Here is a 23,686-nt window from a genome sequence, read left to right on the forward strand (position 1 = left end):
TGCAACCAGATCTTTTTTTTTTTTTTTTTTGTGCTTGGAAAATGGCTTAAATGATTAACCAATTTAAAAATAGTTCCAGATTAATATTTTGTTGATCGGATAATGGATTAGTCGTTGAAGCACTATATTCAAATACGGCCTGTTTACAAGACACCACAAATTGATATAACCAGATCTAGAGTGAAGCACGTACATTTTTAAATGATACCACTCCAAAAATTCAGAACACTCAATCACACATGTTAAATAATCAGATTTGGACATTGGTTTGAACAGAACTAAAATCCCCTTGTTCCAGGTCTATTCTCCTCCTGAACATTTTTGAATCTGCCAACCTCAATAGCTAGAATACCAGCTCTCAAATCTCCACTAAAATATAAATATAAATAATCCACTAAATATGTCAAGCTTCTTAACATGATAAAAGCTTTCGTCGTTAAACACCCAAAAATATTTCTGTAGACATACTGTACAGCGTATTAACCTCCATTGTGTGGATGTGCGCTGCAGCCTTGGTTGGTTCGAGAGAGGACGGTGCAACCGAAAGGGGTCAGAGAACGGGAACATGGCTGGTGACAGGCTGCCTGCATGTGGGGTGGTTTCGCTAACGAGAAGCCATTGTGCCCTCGGTGAAGGTTAACTCTCTGATTCAGGGAGGCAGGAAGTGTTAGCCGCCTCCCCTGCACTTTTCCCATCCGTGGCCTCTGCCAAGCCTCAGCAGAACAATCCAGCCCCTGTGACTAACAGGGAGGAAGGGAGGGAGAGAGAGGGCAAGAGAGAGAGTCAAAGACAGAAAGTGGGAGAACTAGGTAGGGGAGGGGGGGTTGAAAAAGAGTAGAGAGGTCCAATTCTGCAGGGTAACATCAGGCTTCTATGTTATGCAAGTGTTCCCTTTTTGCTTGCCTCACCCGGGGTTTTGATACAGATTGCATGAAGCATGATGTTAATGCACAACATTCAGTCTGTCCCCTCTTCACCAAAAACAGTCTCTATTTAAGGCAACTCAGACATATTTTCCTCTACAATTTGAGATGTAAAGTGGCCAGCCGTAGCTAGGTTCTGACAGGTTTAAGCTCTGCACCCACGCATACACACATCACAAAATGAACACCCACACAGAAAATAGATATCTCAAAAGATTTACACACACACACACAAACACCTCATGCCGAATCAACAATCGCATCTTTGTTAAATTATCCAGGAAATTGTTTGCGGTGCTTTGATAACACAGGTGTTTATATGGTAATACCTTCAGGAGGCTGGATAAGAATGAAACAATAAAGTCATTAGGGTGTTACAAGAAGAAATGAAACCAGGCTCCTTCACACACTGTAACTCATCACACACACATTCTCTCTCTCTCACGCACGCACGCACGCACGCACGCACACACATACACACAGACACACACACACACACACAACCAAAAGAGGCTGAACTCTTATACACAAATTCATTAAATGAAAGCTTTTGTCAGCTGCCTTAATGACCCTTGATGTGTGTGAACCTATGCCAAGTTGTCCATGGAAGAATAATTTATCTCCACTAGTGTTGTGGTTATATAGCAGATAAAAGAAAAGAGAGTAGAATGGAGTTTACACAAGATAGAATAGGGCCATTCTTAGAAAGGTGGCCTAAGCCATTAAAATAACTCAACTTCAGGGCTTTTATCTCAAGTGTTATGGTACAGAGTTTACTTAAGTAATCACCGATATGAGGTGACCCCACCCCACACCCTTTGTGCGTATATATGTTTTTTTTCTTCAAATTGACATAAGGCTTATTTCCCAACTGTCAACATTTCATATCCTCAGCCGTCTGCTTTATTTCTCTCCATCCTCACAGGCAGCAACCTTTGCTGGGCTCACTCGGCTCTTAAGTTGTGCGAGATGTCATGCATTCATCTGTAGGCGTTTTATTTTTTTATCAGTGATGTACATGTTCATGCAATTGCTAGCCATCAAGTTAAAAATAGTAATAATATGTAAATTGCACAACTTTGTAGTCACCAGAAGTTATATTTCCCCTTTAGCGTTTCTTTCTAGTTTGACAACTTTTATGATGTTTCTTGTTGTCGTGTTTGTTGACATTGCAAGTCCCAAAAGTCCTTGTCTTGCCCTTCCTGCTCAAGTACCTTGGCACTTCATGGAGGTTGTAAACAAGCTAATATTGGTTGGGGTTTAACCTAGTCAGACATGTCTTTTGGTGAAATCAGGGCAGTTCAAATCTCCTAATCTGACATGGTGACCGACATAAATGTTGCGTGGTCTTATCCAAGCTTCCTGTGAATAGTAATTACTAAATCTTAATTACCCTTGCTGAAAAAACGTAATCGGAATTCTGCCACATGTTACTGTCCAGCGCTGCTCTGGACAAGTGGAATCATCTATTCCAGGCTGAAAGAAACATAGATGCGTTTTGTCTGTTTGTCTGGTAGAGGAGCAGTAAAGGGCGACAGACAGGCAGGCAGGGTGTGAACAAAGATGTCTATCCACAAAGGTGCCCTCTCTCATCTGATCCCAACACATCTCTCCTACAAAGGCAGGCCTGTGCACAGCGTGCAGATGCTGCTAGCCTGCCTCTAGGTAAATAATGAATAGGTCACACCTGGTGGTCTCTTATAGGCTCGCTGCAGTCTTCGTCCCTCTCTGGTGGTTTGGGAATATTTTGTGTGTGTGCGTGTGTGTGTGCGTGTGTGTGTGTGTGTGCGTGTGCGTGTGTGTGTGCGTGTGTGTGCGCGTGTGCGTGTGCGTGTGCGCGTGCGCGTGCTCGTGCGCGGTGTGCCAGTCTAACATTGATCAAAATTCTCCTGCAGTTTTCAGTTTTGTTGTGTTTTCTTTAACCTTTAGCTACATAGTGTCCTCTTGTATCACACATAACTTTGCTTTAACAGTGTTTGTGCTTTCACTGTGTGTAGGTGTGTTCAAAGCAGTGACATTGAGACCCTATAAGAAACATTAGCGGAGCCTGTGTGTTGGATATGACCACATAAAGATGCAGTCAGTGCCACTTTAAGGACACATAACTAACTTACATCTCTACAGACAGCTAAATTAGAGACTGTGCTTAAATCCAGTGTACATCATGAGGACGGGTGATTTCATAAGAGAAGTCTTTAATGCCTTGGGACCACAAATGGCTGAAAGCTAATTCAGTATCATTACTTTTGATCACTTCAAAAGATAGAAGGAGCCACATAAAAGATTTCTCAAATACCCAGTTGAGATGTAATGCATCATCAGTCATGCCAGTAGTCTCCCTCTCTATCAAGAAGGCTTGTCTCATTAAAAATACATGTGGTGCTTTAAGCTGAAGTGTGCCAATCATACAAGCTTTCCATAAAAACTCCTCGTGCTGCTTTGCAATCAGCAAGTGTAGTTTCTACATTTGGCAGCATTTGAGTTAAGGACTAGGGTTGCTACTAAGAATTATTCTCTCAAGTTCGATCAATCTATCTGGATCAATTGGTGATTATTTAGTCTTTAAAATGTTAATAGAGGAGAGAAAAATTTGAAAAATGCCCATCACAATTTTTCAAGAGCCCAAGGAGACATCTTCAAATTGTTTTTTTTTTTTTTTCTGATCGACAGTCCGAAACCCAAAATAATTTTAATACAGTGATGTAAAAACAGAGAAAAGCAGCAGACTCATACATTTTCTAATCAATAAATTCTTAACAGCTAATCGATAAATTCACTTATCGTTTCAGGAATAAAAATGATAATACAACTTGGATTTCACCAACATCTATATTGCTGTAGGTTTCTACTTAGGGTCCACAAAGCCCCTCAGCTCTGTAAATGTAGATTTTTTTTTTTAGGAGTAGTTTATTTAAGAAGAAACTCTTCCACAAGAGGTAGATATGACTGCTCCAGCCCTGCTTATCAGCAGCGCGGGCTGTGTGTGGGGGAGATAGCGTGCAGTGAGTGCGTCACAGAGAGCTTGTGATTGGAGCCGGATTCAGGAGTCAAACAGTGTTTTATCTCTTGTATATCAATCACGGTGCACTGTGGCCCCTGCGCACATGAGCGCCGGAGCTCACCGCATTGTTTGTTGTAGCAACAAACCTACTCTGAAGTGGTATTGTGGTGCCCTTGTTTTTTTGCACATTTTTTCTAAAGGTTACTGCTCTGTTGTCAGGAAAGTGGGAGAACAGAGTCCGCGGACTCAAGGTTCCCAAAGCTGAGCAACAGCAGGAATAGGAATCATAGGAATTCAATTGACAGCAGCTCCACAAGTCAATAGTCTTAAATGGTGTTGTGTTAACACTGACACCACACAAGGCAACAAGCTGCACTCTATAAAATACACTCCACTCCACAAGATCAACTCTTGTCATCAAGGAATTAGAGTAACTATCTGCTTTGTGTGTTTTTCCTTCTGAGCGAACAGCGCAGCGAAACAAAAGAACTGTTTAGTGGGCTGAGGTGGAAGTGTATAACAAAACCATGTTTCCTGTCTAGTGATTTGTAAAACTCTTGAATTAATTTAGGCTTGGAAAGCTGGCTGTGCTTCCATGGAGTCTTCCCTGTAAACAGTGGAAAGGAGACTCCTACCCCTTGAGTTCTTTCCACCACGTGTATGTATGTGGGTTTGCACATGCTCACAAACATGCACTTTATTCCCTGCTAGTATTTGAGGTTTTTTACCTAAAATGTATTATTGATACAAGTGAACAGTCATAGAATACTTTTGTTTTATTACAACTCTGGTCCTTTTTTCAACATTTCGCCATCTTTTGGTTATGATAATATCTGGGAAACACAAATGTAAACCCAACCAAAGTGTCAGTATTACTGCATGACTATAGTATGCACGACTACCAGTAGGTACTGCAGATATCCGCAATTACCTTGGGCAGTACAATGTTATAATTACTGATAGGACTGATATGAGTCATGTAAAAAGGTCCACAGCAGCTAGAACAGCTAGAATTCAAATATAATCAACAGGATGTTGAGTGCCCACTTTTCTTTTTTGTTGTGCTTTGTGTGATCAAGATACTAAATTCTTACCCAGAGGCACTTCTCCATTCCTTGATGTTTCTCTTTACAACACGTTCAAGTCCACCGAGGCCAGGAAGAAAAATAACTTTTCCAAGTTTAGTTGTTGAACATAATATTGAATCTTGCACACTGGTAATGATTTGTGTCCCACCAGACCAATTTAATCTGTGATTCAGCTCATACAGTGCATCCAGCAAAAGGAATCATGTTATTAAGCCCCCTTAATGAAACAGTCAGGGTGGACTCTCCATATCTTCTTCCACAAAAAAAAAAAAAAAAATCTCATCTAAATGGAAAACACATTGTCTTCATTATTTGCAAGTGTTGAATGAAAGCAGTTGCCATGGTTACGGCCATCGGAGGCTGAAGCCTGGTTTGAGGCCAGAGGGGCTACAGGAACAAAGTGGCTCCTAATGGTGAGATTGTACAAATGGCTCTCTGAGAGGGTTATATATTGCTGGCATTTCCATGTTGGCCAACACAGTCGGAGCGCAGCAAACGATCAGTTTCACATCATAACCTTGTGTCAAGGCTGGCTCTGGTTAATGAAACGAGATGAATATCACCAAGTTGTTTGCTATTCCACAACACAGTCTACTAAATATTCTTAGAAATCCATTTCTAAATGGCTATTCTGTGTTGCTTTCCAATGCATCCGCTTTCCAAGAGCGGTGCGGAAACTTCAGTGTACACCAATCAAAATGCAGATTGTCTACACAGCATGGTGTCCACCCAGGAGAATTACAGCTGAATACTAAGCAGGAGAAAGCTCTCCGTTTTGACTGCTGTTTATGCTTTTGAAACAGGAAGAGGAATGTGAAATGAGAGAGAGAGAAATGCAAGCGCTTAATTCATTTTCTTCTCTGAATGTAGGTTAAATTACCTTTTATATCCCACACTGAATTGCACATTGCAGGTAAATGAGTCACTTGGCAGGTGATAAGCGTCAGTGAAGACACGCTGGGAATCAGGGACAAGGTGCCTTTCCGTGGATAGAAAGAGACACATCACTAATAATAGAGGAAGTGGTCATGCGGGACCTCTCTGCCCTCCGATTCATGTTGGATTATAATTGGTTTACCTGATACGACGCCTTGTGTTTGGATTCTGATGAGGCAGTGGTAAAACAAATTACTAGGGGGTTGACCTTTGGCAGTGCGGTGCTGACCCCAGCAGCCTGACAGGAACACCATCACACCTCAGTGCCATACAAGCCAATCTGGATGTTACTGGGTTAAATAGGATCTGACATAGACGCTTGCAGACAAGGTAGTGTGGGTTTTGGTTAAAACTGAATGTTGCAATGCTGCATTTATGTACTTTTTATAACAACGGAGGGAATTGCACATAATGATGACATTGTTGATCATGCTTTCCATAACAATAGTAGTCTATCAAAAGAATTTAAAATGATATGCAAATTTCTGTGATATGAATGTATCACTCTAATGCAGTCATCTTACTTACTCTTGCTACTTACTGTATTTAGTTTGTATTCAGTTTTATTAATAGAGCACTCAACGATAGATAATGTTGACTAAAATAGTTAGTCATTTACTGCCTTATCTTATATTGTCTTTTTCCAGCCCCGAATAGTATCAGCAGGTCTTCTGCTCGGGCTGTGTGCAGCCCCAACAAGCTCTACCAATCAGAGGACAGCCTGAGAGTCAAAACCCAGGGCAAGAAAAGGCTATGGCACTTATAGACTGCTAGTGTCATTTAGAGCAAGTTGCGACAGCAGATTTCTGATCTCCAACATGAATACACGAAGGCAATTGAGTTCTGGTGTTTTTAGTGATTTAAAGCTTCTCTTAAGACTTACTATTGTAAATGCATTAAGGTTCTTCACACTGCTGTGTCTTGTTTGTGCAAGGCTTATTTTTCCCCTTGCGAACAGGTTGTTCACACTTTTGAAAAGAGTTCTGTTTATGCTGTAGCTGGCCTTAAAGCCCATTTTATGTCTTTGTTTATCTGACAAGAGAAGAGTTCTCAACTCTCAAGACTTGTTTGTCCTTTCTGGGCTCAGACACTCTGGAGTGGAGGATCGAGCGGGACTTTTCTCTTGGTGTTTTCTGCGAAGCATTCATTCATGTGATGAAAGGGCTTTCAAAAGGTCCCTGCATGACGTCTACAGTATCCATTTTTTTTCTGTAGATCAAGACTAGATATACTCCCAATTTGAATTTAAATCCCAGGGAAATTGTCTGTTGCCTGCAAGGCACGTAGCACTGTCTCAAATAGATGCCGCTCGATATTATAGCACAGTTTGTATGTTAGTGTGTGTGTGTGTGTGTGTGTGTGTGTGTGTGTGTGTGTGTGTGTGTGTTGTGTGAGATGGGTGTGTGTGTGTGTGGTGTTGTGTGTGTGTGTGTGTGTGTGTGTGTGTGTGTGTGTGTGTGTGTGTGTGTGTGTGTGTGTGTGTGTGTGAGAGAATCGACCAGTGGAGGATGTGTCGCTGACAGGGCAGCCTCTCTGGCCATTGTGTCGGGGAGGGGAGGTGCTTGCTTTCAATCCATTATTGACTAATTATTAGTCGAGGATCCTAACGCGAATGAGCCACAGAAACTGACTTCTCTCCCTCCTTCTCTCAAGATACACCGGTCGCGCGCGTGCACACAAACACATTCACATGGAAACGTACACACGTATTGAAGCCCTCTGACACAGAGAAGACTGAGTCACTTGTAATTATAGACAGCAGTTTTGAAAGAAGGAATTTTTTATTGCCCTTAATTAATCATTTTAATTAAGTGACTGCCTATCTGTGCTTTCTACTGGATTAGCTAATTATATGCTCAGCACTTTCTACTTGTGTCCTGACGTATGTGCATGCGCTCCCCACGCCTTTGTCCCATGGCTGCTTGTACTGTATCACTGTGACAGCCTGTTCGGTCTGCTGCTCATGGATCACGCTCACCTGTGCGTCTGTAAAAACAACAAATGCTTTGCATATCAGCTCGCTCCTGAAAGCGTAAACTTTGCAGTCATGGAAAAGAAGATGCAAAGTGTCAATTTGATTTGCAATAGTTAACAACAGTCAGCGATCTCGCAGCATCGTCACGTTGTTTTTTTTATGTGTGTTTGTTGCCAGCCAGGTAACTAAAAGGCAGCACACCTCTGCAGTATCACCCAGCAGAGAGAGAGCAGACCACTGCAGAGAGAGATTCATGACCCAGCCAGCCTGTAATTGCTGATGGTTCAGCAGTTTTCGGGGGCTAAAACAGGAGGATACTGAATTTCTCATCTTTTCCCGTTTCCTGCAGCATTCATTTCCACCTCTCTGATCCAGTGCGTCGTTCTTTCTGTCCCTCAGTGTGTCTCTGCCTCTCACACTTTCCCTCTCTGTCTGTCTGTCTGTCTGTCTGTGTGTGTGTGTGTGTGTGTGTGTGTGTGTGTGTGTGTGTGTGTGTGTGTGTGTGTGTGTGTGTGTGTGTGTGTGTGTGTGTGTGTGTGTGTGTGTGTGTGTGTGTGTGTGTGTGTGTGTGTGTGTTTGTGTCTCATACACTTCGAGAAATGCTACTGCAGGCAGCATTGTTTATGTTCACCTGTCAAGCCTACCTTAGCTTCCCTGATGGATGATGTGGAGCTGTGTTGTTTGCCAGTAGCTAGAGATGGGTTGCAGCTAAATAACATCCATACCTACAAGATAGCAATATTATACAAGGCATCGATCCACAGGTAGAAAGGTCTTCCCTTCAATAGGAAGGTTAACGTGGGCTTAAACAATCAAAGGGATTAGTCATTAATTGCTCATTACTCACCATTTGCCAAATATTTGCTAGTTTCAGCGTCAATTCAATTTTTATTTGCTTTATATAGTTACACATCGGATATATATACTAGAATAATAATGACATGGCAATACAAACCTCTCTAGCTCACCATTGCTTTATTTATTGAGTGATGTGTCAGTTTGGGTGTTCAAATAAGCTTTAAGAACCCTTTGATGACACATAGTGGTATAAATAAACAGCTCTTCACATTATAAAGAATTTGTGCAGGCCATTTCTTTTCTTTTTTTAGCGTGTATGAAATAGATTATGTGTTGTTTTTTGTGTATACATATGAGTGTGAGAGGACGGGGCTGTTATCGCTCCATTTGACAGCATAAGTCCTGAATTGCATAACGCCTCCTCTGTCCTAGCATTCAATATTCATTGACGCTATTTTTAGCTCGCTGTAAGATTATATAAAATGAGACATACTGTTCTACAAACATGTGATCCACATCACTCAGACTACTTGCATGCTCTTTGGCTTGCCTTCAGTTTTTTTTTTTTTATGCTTTAGCAACTTCACAAATCCTCACACACTATGATGGGTGAAATAATATACTGTACATTGAATTAAATAATTCAGGTTGCCTCCTCGGAGATGTGCACAAAATAAAATATTGAATAAATGTCTTCACTGTTTAATTGAGGAGTCTGCTAAGTCTACTCCCCTGGAGAATCTCCTTTTTCTCCTTAAACACATTGGCATTCTTCACAGCTACATGTGAGATGAGAGGCTTCTTGGTTAATTTACACAATGGCAATCAAAACATGGCTGCCCGCGATCTCTGGCAAATTAGAGATAGATAATAGAGCGGTGCAAGTGGCAAGTGTGGACCCGATCAGAGGCCAGGAGGTAGAGGTCTGTCTGTTGCATGGAATTCCTTTTGTGTGTGTGTGTGTGTGTGTGTTCGTGTGTGTGTGTGTGTTCGTGTGTGTGTGTGTGTGTGTGTGAGAGAGTGTGAGTGTCCGTCCATCCGTCCCATGGCTCCACAAGGAAAATTTGTGACACCAATATATGGCAGCCTGTGCTACCTAACCTCTAAATCACCCCACCCCTCCTTTACACACACACACGCACGCACGCACGCACGCACGCACACACGCACACACGCACGCACGCACACACACACACACACACACACACACTCGATTACAGACACACTCTGCCTGGTCACGGACGGGGCCTGTAGGACGGTGGGTGTATTAAGGGGAAGGCGGATCAAGCGTCCGCCTGTCTGGTAATGTGTTGTCATTGACCAATTAGGAAATCCAGATCAAACAGGCGTTTGACTGCTGGCCCTCTCTAAGCACTCTGCTCTTTTTAATTGAGCACATTTGTGGAATGAGAGGGTTCTCCCTGGAGGGACCGGTGGCTGCAGATACGGGCAAGCTGTTAACACAGGATCCGTCCGCTCAGCAAGGTTATCAAACAATCTGCTGATATTTGAACTTCATGAGCCATGCCATGGCAGTTATAGGATCCTAATGCAGGTCTGTGGAGTGTGGGAGAGGATTTAAGTTTAGAATGAAAACGAGTGGACGTTGTGGGTATTTGCTCTTGGGGGTATGAGCAAAGTTAATGGAATATGAATCTCCTGAAAGCCGATTGATTAGTTGATCAACAGAATCATTGACAACTCATTTTTAGAATGAAATATTCATTTAAAGTAATGTAACTTTGGCTGTAACATTGGTCCCAGTAGCAGACTCTATAACATCTGTTACACAACTACAGTACATCGAGCTAAAGTTTGCTAACATTAGCCACCATAAGCTACTGGTCATACCAGACCACTTAAGGCTGGAGCAGCAAAACCACCTGAGAGTATTGAATTTAGCAGTGGTGTATTTGATTACTTATGAAATTAACTTTCCATTTGTAAGAGGAAATCTGTTATTTCTTTCTTCAAAAGTTATATTATCTTGTTTTAATATATTTGTTTTAGACATGATAGAGATTAAACAATTACTTAACAGATCAAAACAATAACGGATAGGTGAGAGATGCTGACAGTAAGCCAAGATACAGACACTCTACTTGTGAAATTTTAAAATAGAGATGTTAGTGGTCATTATGATTGCTGGCAGACAGTTTGATAGTATGTCCTTGGTGAAACTGAGAAAGCTCATGTTGCTGCTGTCCATCAGTGTCTGACAGGTTGAGCTCATGCACTATTTAAAAACTCTCCCTCTCACTTTCAGCGTCTCTCTCCTCCCATTCACTTAGAGTTACAAAAGGCCAAAGATCACTGGCACAATAAAGAGACAAGGAGGTCCATCCCCCTGCCTACCAATAACCCCATTGAACACACACACACACACAAACACACACACACACCGTGTGCCCCTGACACATCACCACTGCCTGCACACCATACACACTTGCAAGACAGTGAACACATAAACATGCACACCCTCGTGTTCTTCTCTCAGCCTTCTTTGAATTCCTTCCCATGTATCTTGCAGCCCGCCTGTCACTCCTCCCCCCAGCGCTATCAGTCTCTCTCTCCCAGACCTCATAATGGCTCCTCTTGGGTAGCGGCTGCGTCTGTGGCTCCCGCTATTTCAAAGTTTTAGCTGGCCGGATTAAGCGTGGTATGTGGAAAATGAACAGCCACTCACAGGAGGGACACATGAGCTGAATGCATAATAAACCAAGAGACTGGCAAGAAGAAAAAAAGAAAGCAGAGAAAGGAAGGCGGGTTGGGGGGGAGATAGAAAAACACTAGCTCATAAGTTGTCCAAAGCAGTGTCCGCACCTACACGGCAACAATATCACTCACAGAAATGGAAATAAAAATGCCTCTTTGACTTTTCCTCTGTGCTCACAGTCAAAGGCAATTTTTAAGGCCAAGTGTTTCCAGGGGCTGAGGGTTGTAGTGATGGCTTTCTTTGTGAAGTATTGTGTGCAAGTTCAGCTCATATTGCAACAGTCAATGCAGGTTTACACTTTGGCTCGCTGGTTTCATCATCATCATCATCATCATCATCATCATCATCATCATCGTCACATGCCTCGGAAATTCCTGGAGGATTGCAGAGCAGAGAGGGAAGCTTGGCAGCGAGGAGGGAGGCTGACAGAGCACCAGAGAGCGTGAGGCTAGCTGGCTAGCTGTTAGCTCCACACTGCTCTGCTGTTTTTGGTGGGGCGACACGCAGTCATGTGGCTCATCTGTGCCTCCAGCCCCCCGGGGGATTTGACCCCCCCTCCCCCCACTCCCCTCCCCTCTTATTAGTGTAAGGGTGGAAGGAAATTAAAAAGAGTAGCTGTTTGGAGGAGGCAGTAGAGGACAAACAGGAGAGGGAGAAACCGCAACGATGCTCCTCGTGTTTGCATGTGGGATGTAGGACCATCTTTTCTCCTTTTGCTTGCTCTGTTAGCCAGGCTAGTTGGAGGGTGGGGGCTTGGTGGTGAAGAGAGACCGGCCCCCATCTGCCTTTGTCCTTTCTTTTTTTCATCGCGGGCAGTGATCGGCCTCTGAGACTTGGTGAAACGTTACACTTGGTTAGAGAGGAGATATTGCTCAGGCCCCTCTATGATCCCCAACGCTCTATTTTCTTCTACTGCTGCTGCTGGGGGGGGGGGGGGGGGGGGGGGGGGGGGGGGAGTGGAGGAACAGCAGCAGCAATGGTGGGGGCTTTAACCACCCCGCCCTCCTGCCCCCACCACCATGCTCCCTTTGCTTTTCTAATCACGCTGCAGATGTGCCTGATGGCTGAACAATCTCTGTGTACTGAACGTGGGGCTCCCGGAGGAATCCAGGAGGCTTGCTTATGTGAGCTGTCATGAAGAAAAAAAAAAGAGTGAGAGGGCAGGGCGGGAGGGAGGGAGTGAATGTGGGTCTGCGGGAGAGAGGGAGTGGAGTGAGTTGGAGGGAGAATGGGCGATGGAGAAAGACAGAGGGGAAGAGGGAGAGATCAGTGAACAGCGACAAACGCAGCAGGGCTCCTTTGAGTGTGTTTGTGTGTGTGTGTGTGTGTGTGTGTGTGTGTGTGGGGCACAACTGCGAGCCCACCCTTGCTCATGGTTGCCGTTGGAGCTCTAGACCAAACCACATTAAATAAAATAAATCCATTCCCAAGCTTGTTAAGAAGCCATGTGGGGACGTGTGTGTGTGTGTGTACACTTGAGTGGCTGTGTGTCCATATGTGTGCAGCAGAGAAATGGGGGAAGGGAGGAAGATGTGATGGAGAAGGGCTGAGGGGAGGTAGAGCAGGGAGGTGGGACAGGCAGGAGGCAGCGCATATTATCCTCCATGCCAGCTCTGGATGGAGCCTGCCAAGGATTATGGCACATTCTGTAAAGCAACAATGGAAGCGGCGCCGATTCATACACATTTCTACCCTCTCTGCTTTTTCCTCCGTCAAACAAACACAGCTTTGTCCTTGCTGCCTGCCTGGCCACTTACCAGGCAGAGAACCAGGCAGACACCTGGAGTCCTAGAGCTGCCCTCTCCAAACTAAACACCCCTCCCTCATAGCAAGAAAACGGCGTCTCCACAATGTTTAGGTAATTAAAGGGGAGCTTTCACCCCGGCCTCGGCCGACAGTCGGAAGAAAACAAGACATATCTCAGAATCAAAGCTCATTAAAATCATGGGGGTGAAGAGATGCTTCCTCCTCCTCCTCCCTCATCTGTATCACCCTTAAGGAAGTGCCGCAAACAGCCAAGCCCTAGTCAATGATCGCGCTGATTAGCCCTTTATTGCCTAATTCACCTACAATAGACAACACAAGGGGACCAGATCACCTTGAGCAGCGTGTCTCAACGTGTCCCCATGAGGTGCGAGAGTGATGCTGATTTCTCTGCTTAGGCCACCTTGTTCAGTTTTAATAGTGTCAGCAGTACTTTGAGCTTTTCGATTAGTGCTGTGTGTGTGTGTGTGTGTGTGTGTGTGTGTGTGTGTGTGTGTGTGTGTGTCTGTGTGTTGTGTGTGTGTGTGTGTGTGTTTTGTGTGTTGTGTGTGTGTGTGTGTGTGTGTTGTGTGTGTGTTGTGTGTGTGGTAGGGGTGTTTCACACAGCTCTGCAGAGGTGTAACACCCTGCCTGTAGTGTTGTTGTTAAGCACATTAGGAGTGACTGAGGGTGTTGTTATGGTATCATGATGCCTGTCCAGCACTCTAGGGGAAGCTGAGAAGATCTGTGCGTGTGGTCGGCATGGTGGCCAGCGCGGCCTGCTGTCTTTCTACTCCTGCAGCCACCCTCTTGCTATCTTGCCCTGTTGGACTTTGTTGTGGCAACACGTTCCCAGATCTTTACAATTACTTTGGTAAGCATACGTGATAGCCAAAACCACGTAAGATCCAAGTTGTATAAACTAGAAAAATCCTTTTAGCAGTACTGTGCCAGGCCCCAGAGTAGCCTGACTGTTTTGATTCACAAGCCATTTATATGAATAAATTAAATCTGTTTACTACTTCCCTGTGCCATGACAGCTCAGCTGAGAGACTGTGTAAAGCGGCGAGGGTTCGTGATCCATTTGTTCTGCTGTGATGGTGGGATAAAGCTAATAATTGTCTACTCTTCTCCCCCTCAGACTGTTTTTATCCTGCAGAGCAGAAGCACACAGTAGTCTACATTACATTAACAGGCTACAAAACTCTCTTTGAAGATGCAGGGTTGGGTTTTGTGTGTCTGAAACAATGTTTAGATTCTGACAGTTCAAAAAGCAATCTTTCTTACTTACTGGAGATAATGTTCTGCTTTAGTGTCTTCATTCAACATTTTTTAGCGTTACCATCTTCCAGTCTCCGCAGTGGCACAGTTTTGTCATCAAATCTAAATCTGCATCCTCTTCAAGGTACACTTATGTAACATGATCACGTAATGAGACAAACATGGATGCAGCCTGACTGGGGACAATCCTGTCCTCCGCAGGGTGCCGTGTGAAAACAAAGCTTCTAAAGTGGTGGTACAGAGGGAAAGAAAAACATTGTTTTACCCTAGAGGTGGGCTGATAGCAGTGTGAAAAGCCCATTTGAAGAGGTAGGCCTCATCTGTCACTGGGCAATGGAGGAGGCAGCCATGCAGAAGCCCCCTGATTATAAAGAGATAATTTCATCCAATCCTCCGGTGGTGCTCCATCACCTTGCCGCCATCCTCCACTGCTTTTCATATTTGTTCCCAGCCTGCATCTCCTCACCCGTTTCGTTTTATTACACCTCCCACTCAATACATATATTTTAGCTCCCCCTTGAATAGGGAAGAAAAGCGGGTCTCCCTCCTCTCGCCTCCCACTCCATCCCACCTCCAATCCCCCCATGTGTCTTTTGTTGTGCAGGAATCCACAGCTCTCAACTTGTTGTGTAACGCCGTAACGCCTGCCGTGCAATTTAGTAAATTATGCTCAAGTAACGCATGTCTCAGCACCGATTTCCTCTCAAGCACTTCTGGGGTAACTAGCTGAATCACGGTAAAAAAGGTTCACATTAGATAATGGCGCAGAGAAAATAATAAATGATAACATCTGTAATATAGAAAAGAGCCTGTAAATAGTGTGAAGGCTCATAATTGCATCTGTTGTCATATCTCCACAGCATCGCGGGTTTAATCTTTAATTTGGCTCTCGTTAGTCATTAAAGATACAACAAAGGAATAGTATTTAATTAGAACAAGTGAATATCTGAAAATTGAATTAGTTCCCAATGCTTCCATCTCATACTGTTAAAAAGTATCTTGGGAAGAAAATAAATGTAAATATGTGGACGCAGGCTTTACAATGTGGGGAGGTCAGACGTATCATTACAATGTGTGTTTAACAGAATAAAGCTTGGGTGGTGAATGGCAGCCCTGCCTCTTTCTTTCCCCTCATTTTAACTCACTGTTGGAGGTAAGAGGGATGACATCAAGAGAAAAAGAGTGCAGAGAGAGAGAGTCAAGGGAAGAGAGACAGAGAGAGCAGGTTGACTCGCTCATCAATAACCACAAGGTCAGACAGGCAGTGCCGGGCTGAGTGGGCCCTGTTAGGAAGCAGCAGCTGAGGATTTGTAGAGCTTGTAAAGGCTTAAAGCAATACCGCTCCGCCTTCTTTGTGCCACTAGCCAGGCCTTTGAAGGACCAGGGAGACACCTGCTGGTGGCTAAGGGTGACGATGGTCCAGGGCCATCCCTTGCCAAGGATCAGCTCACTATCAGCTGGCATAGAGAGGGGACTGAGGGGAGTGTTATAGAATCAAACACCAGATGGATATAGCTAAAGAAAGTCAGTGCATTAACATATATCATCGCTTGTGTGTGATAGTTTTTCTATTGTGTGACATTCAGAATGTCTTCATTTAAAAAAGAGTTTCTTTTTATATGCTGGTATTGGTGGTGTGAATGCATTTTGAATTAATGTATTCAATGTATTACAATCTTTTTACTCAGAAAGTCGCTTGGAATCAGGATATTTCATCTTATTAGAGAACGAATATATTGAGTCAGGTTTGTTAACTCCTGCTCGCAAATGCCTTCAAAATTACCACTTTTACACCCCAAACTCCTGCCAATTCATAAAGGTATTCAACTAGTGAGCCCAGACCTCCCTCAAGTCTCAAATGTCTGTCTATGTGACTTTGAAAATGTCAACAAACAAATACTTTCCATCTGCAAAGAGAGTTGGAATAGAAGAACTCTTTTTTTTTTTTTTTTTTTTTTTAGATCTTTCTAATTTATGGAGAGAATGCACTAGTGTGCCCTTCTCTCCTCTCAAGTGCAGGCATGAGCACTCCAATAGGTGCATAAAAGCTCTTTAGCTGACTAGTGGAGTAGATTACTGGCCCTACTGTTAAATCCAGCTCGAGACCCCTAAGTGAGCATTATCAGTATGGTGCAGCATGCTGCCTCCTTGCTCGCTCCCTTTTTTCTCTTTCTCCCTCATCTCACCAGTACTTTGTGCAGTGAAATTTCTCAGTGTGTGATGGTAATGGAGAAAGATGGCGGGGGGGGGGGGTTCGACGTGGGGCAAGTGTTTGAGGCGAGATGATGCGCCACAGGAAGAGATGTCCCTGCAGTAGCAAGAAGGCAAGACTGAAACTGGATGAGATAAAGGAGGAGCTAAGAGGGAGAAGATGGAGGGATACACTCTCCACCACCACCCATATATGTGCTTGTTAATTCACTCGCCCCTCCGCTGAAAGCTGCAGGTCACTAGGAGTTATAGCCGACACCCTGAGTGGGATATTTATTTGATGTTGAATGCAACATTAAATCAGACCCCCACGGGCAAAATTGATAACCTTTAATGTAACTTGTAATACTTTTTAATTTTAATAATGTTATGTAGCATGTTAGATCCCAGCACCATTGTTTGCCTTTATTATTTCAATGGAAAAAAAAAAGATAAAGAGAGGAAGAGGTTTTCCATAAGCTGCTACTCCAAAATCAATAGTGCGCTGTAAGGCATTTTGTTAGAGGAACTCTTATGTAGAGAGCGGTGGGAGGGGGAAGGAGAAATGAAATGTTGAGCATGTCTGGGCCCAGAGTACAGATAATTGTTAACCAAAGATTACATAATGGCTGAGTAATGTAAACAGAGAACCACATGCCAAGTTAATGTTCTCACAGGCCAGGATGGAAGGGTTTCATGCAGTTTTCTGAGGCGGGCTCTGTCTCTCCACCTCTGTTCATTTTCGCCCCGCGGTGCTTTAAGCATGGTCAGACATCCTCTCTAAGCCTTCCAGTGTGTCCTCTCCGAAGGTATATCGTAGTGTTTGGGGGCAACTGCGAGGGCTTGTTAAGGGTGTCACAGTAGCTGAGAGGAATGTCATCCTTTGGGCTCTCTGAGGTGCTTGTCACCTGCCAAATCAATATCTCCCTGCTCAGTTCACACAGCGCCACACACTCAAAAACACAGATGTACACACTAAACTGCAATATCCTGGTGGTGATGGGATTGGCAGCTTCCCTGGGAAGAGGTGAGCTTTAACACTTGTCTGTGTTTCTGTTGCAGAACGCTCCAGTTTAATGGCTGGCAGGTAGAGGCCGAAGAGGGACAATCAACATGAACTCGATTCCGTCGATGGACAGACACATACAGCAGACAAATGACCGTCTGCTGTGTATCAAACAGGTGAGTGTTGTGTCAGCTGTCCGAGGCAATATGACATAATGGTGTAAGTAGAAGTATAATATATAGTCAGACTCAGCTCTACTTGTAACATGCACGGTATCAAAAATACTGCTTAGAATCTAGTGTAAAAATTTAATTACTTTTAATTGAATAATTTGATACTTAAGTGCAGCACTTTATTTTTGTACTGTGTAAAAATACACTGTGGTATTGCTATTTTTACTTAAAGGTGCACTAAGCAATGTCACGCTTGTTTTAGGCTACATCATTTGTTGTCACATACAACAAACACACTGTAAAAAATGCAGTCTCTGTAGACAGCCCAGGGTCTCCAAACGGCAACAAAAACAAACTGTGCCCACCTGCACCACGAAGCATACACACACAGTGTTCCAGCGCTCCAGCCAATAACCGACAAGAAGGACTTGGGGGTGGGGGGTTAGTTCGCGGAAGCCCAGAAGGGACGGGACGGGATGAGGAAGCTAGTCTTGTTTGAAAAAACTTCGGACTTCAACAAGAAGTAACGTCACCCAACATGGCTTAGAGCACCTTTATTTTCAGTCAGCCGCAGGTTGAATTGTTGTGTAAAACAAAGATTGTGTACAGCGTTCATATTTGGCATTAGGACTCTGACCTCGTTATTCCCCACATTGAAGCGAAGCATAGCAGGGAGTGATGGGAATAACTTCCCCTCAAGGTGAATCTAGAATCAGTGGCTACAGGTGGATGCTTGGTGGAGATGGGGCTTTTGTCAGTGTAGTGTCAGGTGAGGGTGCAGGCATGGCAGCAAAAGACTGAAGGCGTTAGTACAGTGCTATGATGGTACGTTGGATATTACTTCTTCCACAATTTGGTACAGATGTGATGCATGTTAACAACCACCGGCTGTTCTAATCCGTCTGAATTCAGTTTGGATGATTTCATCTTAAAAAATTGAGTTTAAGTGTTTGTTTATAACCCTTCAAACTGAGGACCTTTCCAACTATCTCACTGAAAACAAGAAACGTGGCCAGGAAGCTGAAACAGGTTTTCTCAGTTACTGGCACAGGTTGACAACATCAGGGATATGGAGTTTCCACCAGTGAAATTTATGTGGACAGATGTTTAATTTCCATATTTGTGCGACTTCTGGGGATGTTAGGAAAGGAAATGTTAGTAGGAAAGCAGGAAGCTAACACACCTTAGTTTTGCTGTTTGGCCACATTAAAGTGACTAATCTGTTCACTCTTGCTATCAGAACTGTGATATGACTTGGGTTACTGACTGGGGTCAAAGAGCCTCCCCTCCCTCCCCCATCATCAGCCTTCTTTCTTCCTCCACCAGTGCTGACTCCCAGCGAGTCCTTTTGTTCTCATCTCCACACCGTTTACTGCAGGAAGAATCTCTGGCAGAATTCAACAGACATACTTGCGTAACCCCGGGCTACAGGGCTCCCTCCCTTTGATCTCTTTTCTTAACTGACGGCCCATTTAGTTTCTGGGCTCTGTGCTGAGGTCGACCTCCTGAAAAGTACATCAGAGGGCCTTTGGGACAATGTATGGGCCTTGCACTTAAACACAATTGCGGACAAGTCAAATTGTTTTACCCTCGGCAGGGACTTCCCACCCTTTACTGAGAAAGAGACAAGGTGAGGCAGATAGCAAGACAGGGCGAGTGTTCAGGGAGCAAACAGAGGGAAGCCCCTATGTGTTGAGACAAGCTTTGATGTCCTTGAGTAATAAAGTAGAGAGAGGTAAACACTCAAGCAGTCTGCAGTCTGGTTACCTCCTTCACAGCAGCAATATTAAATATTCAATGTCCCCTCCTTCTTTAGTTGTATAGGAGGTGAAATTGGATTCTATTAAAGCACTGTATTCCTAATAGCTAATGAATTATTCTGTAAAGGAACGGAACAGGAAAAGGGATCTGTATCCGTCTAACACAAAAGTGTAAACAATTGAAATCTTGCGGGGTTAAATGTATTAATCCCCGCAAGGCAAAAATTTAAACAAACACATCCCAATGTTAGCGGCCGGGGAAGCAGCACATGGGTAAACATGCCAATTAGAGAGATCCATGGCATACAAGGAGGCCTCCAGTCCATCTAATAAATGGTTAAGCGCCGGGTCATTTCAAACGTACCAGTAAGAGCCAGCACCCTGCTAATAGAGGCAGCTTTGTGCCGCAGACAATCAGGGTTTGGAAGACCCGCATAATAAATACCATTTATGTCCTGCCAATTAGACTAGCAGTGAGCCCATTCAGCCGGCCGTCTATTATCCTCCCCGCACACAAAGATGATCATCAGGGGAGATCAGAACAATTAACTCACTATCTTCTCCCCCTGCTCCCCATTGTCCAATATCCAAGCCATTAAAATAATTAAGGAAATATTGTAAACCAATCCAGCTGTTTGCTTTAATTGAAAGTGTGCACATGCTGAAATTTGGCATCTCGAAGGCAGTACAGACGTGGAGCAGGAATATAAATGAAGCCTCTTCCATTGTGTTGTTGTTTTCTGGAAGATGTGACATGTCTGTCTGAATACTCCCAGCCAGAGCAGCGGACAGGGGAACAAATTGATTTTGTTGCTCAAATGATAAATTACTGCTGAGCATGATGATAAAGTAGAGGAAATTGGAATCTGTCAGCCTGATTGAATCACGGGTTGAAAGTTAAATCCGAAATCATTACGGTGATCATTTTTAAATTACCGTTTTGTTGTGAAATTGCAATAATGTGATTTATAAACAATAACTTAACCAAACTGTTCATAAACTATGAAACCATGGTTATTTTTTTACCTTGATACACTCATTTTGATATTGAATATCTACAAATGTGCTGTCTTGGTTACTTCTGCATTGTTTGAATGTTAGTGTTAAGAAAGTAGGTAAATACTTGCTACTAAATTAACACTGGTGGTTAATGACGGAGGAATTGCAATTGCTAATTTTTACTAGTTTTAGACATTTCAGAGCTTCATCGATCAGCAGATTAATCAATACTGAAATATTTGTTGCCCCAACTTCATACTTAGTATGGAAAAGGTAAACAACACAGATAGTGTTTGTTTTCTTATGTGTGCAGGTGGTGCTAAATACTTCCAAGGGAACAAATTGTAACTGCAAAATAAATATATTCACTTGTTTAACCTCCAAACAGACGAGGATGTTTTAAAAAAGATACCTAAAAACAGTTATCTGATTCACCGCCAAACACATAGGTTCTCACTGGTAGTTTGTTTTCCTCTCGCGTCCTCAAATTGCACACTTTGGGGAACGTGGGCTCCGTGATACCGCTGGTCTCTATTTCAGAGAGTGTATTTTTTCCTTCACTGTGGGGAAGCCAGTTTGCTGTCAGACTCTCCACTCAGTGATTCGTACAGGGGTTTGGCGGAAACTATGAACTCTCCTCTCGCGGCAGGAGCGCTTCCTCAAACTGTAAGCGTCAATAAATCAAAATAATCTAGAAGACAACCCTCTCTGTACTGCTGCTGCACTGGCTATCCAGCTGTTTCGGTCTGTCACTGTGTTGTTTCCAGGGTTAATTGTCTCCATTAATATGTTTTCATTGCTCTGGGGCGTCGCTAAATAACAACAGTAGCATAACCAAAAGCTGTGATTTTTGAAATAGAAGCGAGTCTTTGCCAGTTAGTGTGCGCTGTCACATTCAGTTTAGCTGCAGATGTGCAGATCATGTTGTTTCCAGACGTGACTACAGAGGATGATTGTATCTGAAGAAAGCTGTATTCTCAGGACACTGCAAGTCCTGTCCGTCTTTGTTTCCCTTGAACTGAGCCGAGCTTTTACTGGAGTGTAAATGTTGGAGGATCATTCTATCCCAGGGGACGAGGATAGGGGGGAGTGAGGGGTCTCTTGGCCACTAGTTTAGGTTTGATTGGTGGGTTTTGGCCGGAGTAGGGGGAACATCTGTGGCATGGCAGTGCCAAGCTCTCCATGTGACAGGCACACTGGTGGGACCAATTGTTCTGAGTGCAAAGAACAGTAATCACTTCAAGCCCAAGTGTTGGTGGTGTGTTTTTCCCCTCCCTTCTACATATTCTCTCTCCTCCCCCTTTCCATCCTTCCATCCTTGGTGCTCTGATTGCGTGTGTTGTCTAGCTTCCAGACCCATCTAAATTTAGCATCTGTGGATGTGTTTCTCCAGGAGACTTTATCCGCTAGTAGAATTTACATACTCAGCAACCCCACCACGTCTCGTCCTAGTCTCCCAAAACAAAGACACGTAGGTAGAGCGGGGAACAGTCTCAGACCGAACATAAAACAAACAAGACTGGTTTCATCCGGCCCCTTGTCAAACGCCAGCTTTGTAAATTGATATGAAAGCTGCCTTATCAAATCCTGACCTCTGCTGCCCCCTAAAGAACAAACAAGTAAAAAGCACTGCAATGTAGTGACTTTACTGCTGTCACTTCCTCTTCTCCTTTTCTCCCTGACAGTGAAATCAAAGCACACAGACTTGTTAAGAAAGCAGCCATTCACTTTAAGCTGACAAACCTCTCTATTTACCTTTGATGCCATGGAGAGGGAGTCCATTTGTTCCTGGATTGTACAAGTGCACTGCAAAGGCTTGTGCGCATTATCTCTCCAAAGGTAAAAGATTAGTGCTGAGTGGAGGTGGTTTGTCTGCTCTTCTATGTATAAAGTGAGTCATATTAAGGTTTGAAAGCTTTCAGAGAAGAGGTGACTGATAGGGAGCCCAGTTGGGCGACCCACAGTGGCCCATTTTTGCGGATTGTTTTGCTGCTACACAGCAAGACAGACAACAGGATTAGTCAGTGGGCTGCTGGCTCCAGTTGGGGAATGAATGCCATAAAGGGGTACCTGTAGGTCAAGGAGTCTGTTGTCAGATATAGTCACAGTACAGCTCAGGGCCAGCTGGTGAAATAAGGGCTTTTTCGGCTATGCATGCAGCCATACAGGGAGATTTATTGCACTCAGTGGCAAGGCAGTGCTTCAGAAACCTGGGGTGAGTGAAGCAGCAGCATGACTCTAATGGGACTATACCCCTTTAGCCCTGTGCATTAATACTTTAAACCTACAACACAAGTAATCTAAAGGGTAATACAATAGATTTTGGGAAATATGGTCGTAAAAATGCTGCCAATTTGAGTGCTCTTAATTATTCATTATGTTTATGGCGTGGCCCCTGTTGTAATGACAAGGGGATTTCTCACTCACAATTCATCCATCTCCATCTTTTATCCAAGATTCAGGGAGGCAGCAAACTAAGTCCAATCATATCCTCCACATGTGTTTCTACATCCTTGTAATGTAGATATAGAAGTCATTCAGTTTATTTTTAAAAGTAGGTGTAAAAACCTTTTATTAAAGGAAACCGAATGTTTGGAGATGCAAGTATACTTTGTATTTAAATTGTAGTTTGTCGATTTGTATTAGTGTTTAATACCTAATGACTAAATTGCCAATGCACAACTTTTAATAAAGCAGACCAGGACTAATATGTATTCAGTATGTATCCAGTATGTATCCCTTGCCATAACATCTTCATATAGTATATTGATTCATTTTACTCACCAATTAATCAATAAATGTAAAATACAATAATCTCTATTCTGCTCTGTAGTGATCCTTGAATGTTCTTTCCCTTTTTCCCCTCCAGCACTTACAAAATCCAGCAAATTTTCAAACAGCAGCAACTGAGTTGCTGGACTGGTGTGGTGACCCCCGAGCCTTCCAACGCCCCTTCGAGCAAAGCCTGATGGGATGCCTAACGGTAAGTCGCCACTCATGACCTGGTTTTGCAGTCTCATACTCCGAGGTTCAAGGACAATGAAAAGGCAGCTAAAACAAATGCTGCATTGGCTCTTTCCGTATCTCCCGCATGGTT

At 43.6% G+C, this 23,686-nt stretch overlaps 1 protein-coding gene across 4 annotated transcripts in view; it reads left to right on the forward strand.

Moving 5' to 3' along the window:
- The window catches only part of LOC116671078 (zinc finger MIZ domain-containing protein 1), a 129,183-nt gene that overhangs the window by 72,523 nt on the left and 32,974 nt on the right, over positions 1-23,686 (forward strand). For all 4 annotated transcript variants that reach the window (XM_032502008.1, XM_032502009.1, XM_032502010.1 and 1 more), the window contains exons 3-4: positions 17,714-17,833; positions 23,459-23,572. In XM_032502008.1, coding sequence (XP_032357899.1) covers positions 17,765-17,833; positions 23,459-23,572 — 183 coding nt within the window. In that variant the 5' untranslated portion in view covers positions 17,714-17,764. The remainder of the gene's footprint in view (positions 1-17,713; positions 17,834-23,458; positions 23,573-23,686) is intronic.

The sequence above is a fragment of the Etheostoma spectabile genome, chromosome 21 (genome assembly GCF_008692095.1).
Source record: "Etheostoma spectabile isolate EspeVRDwgs_2016 chromosome 21, UIUC_Espe_1.0, whole genome shotgun sequence".
NCBI classification, from domain to species: Eukaryota; Metazoa; Chordata; class Actinopteri; order Perciformes; family Percidae; genus Etheostoma; species Etheostoma spectabile.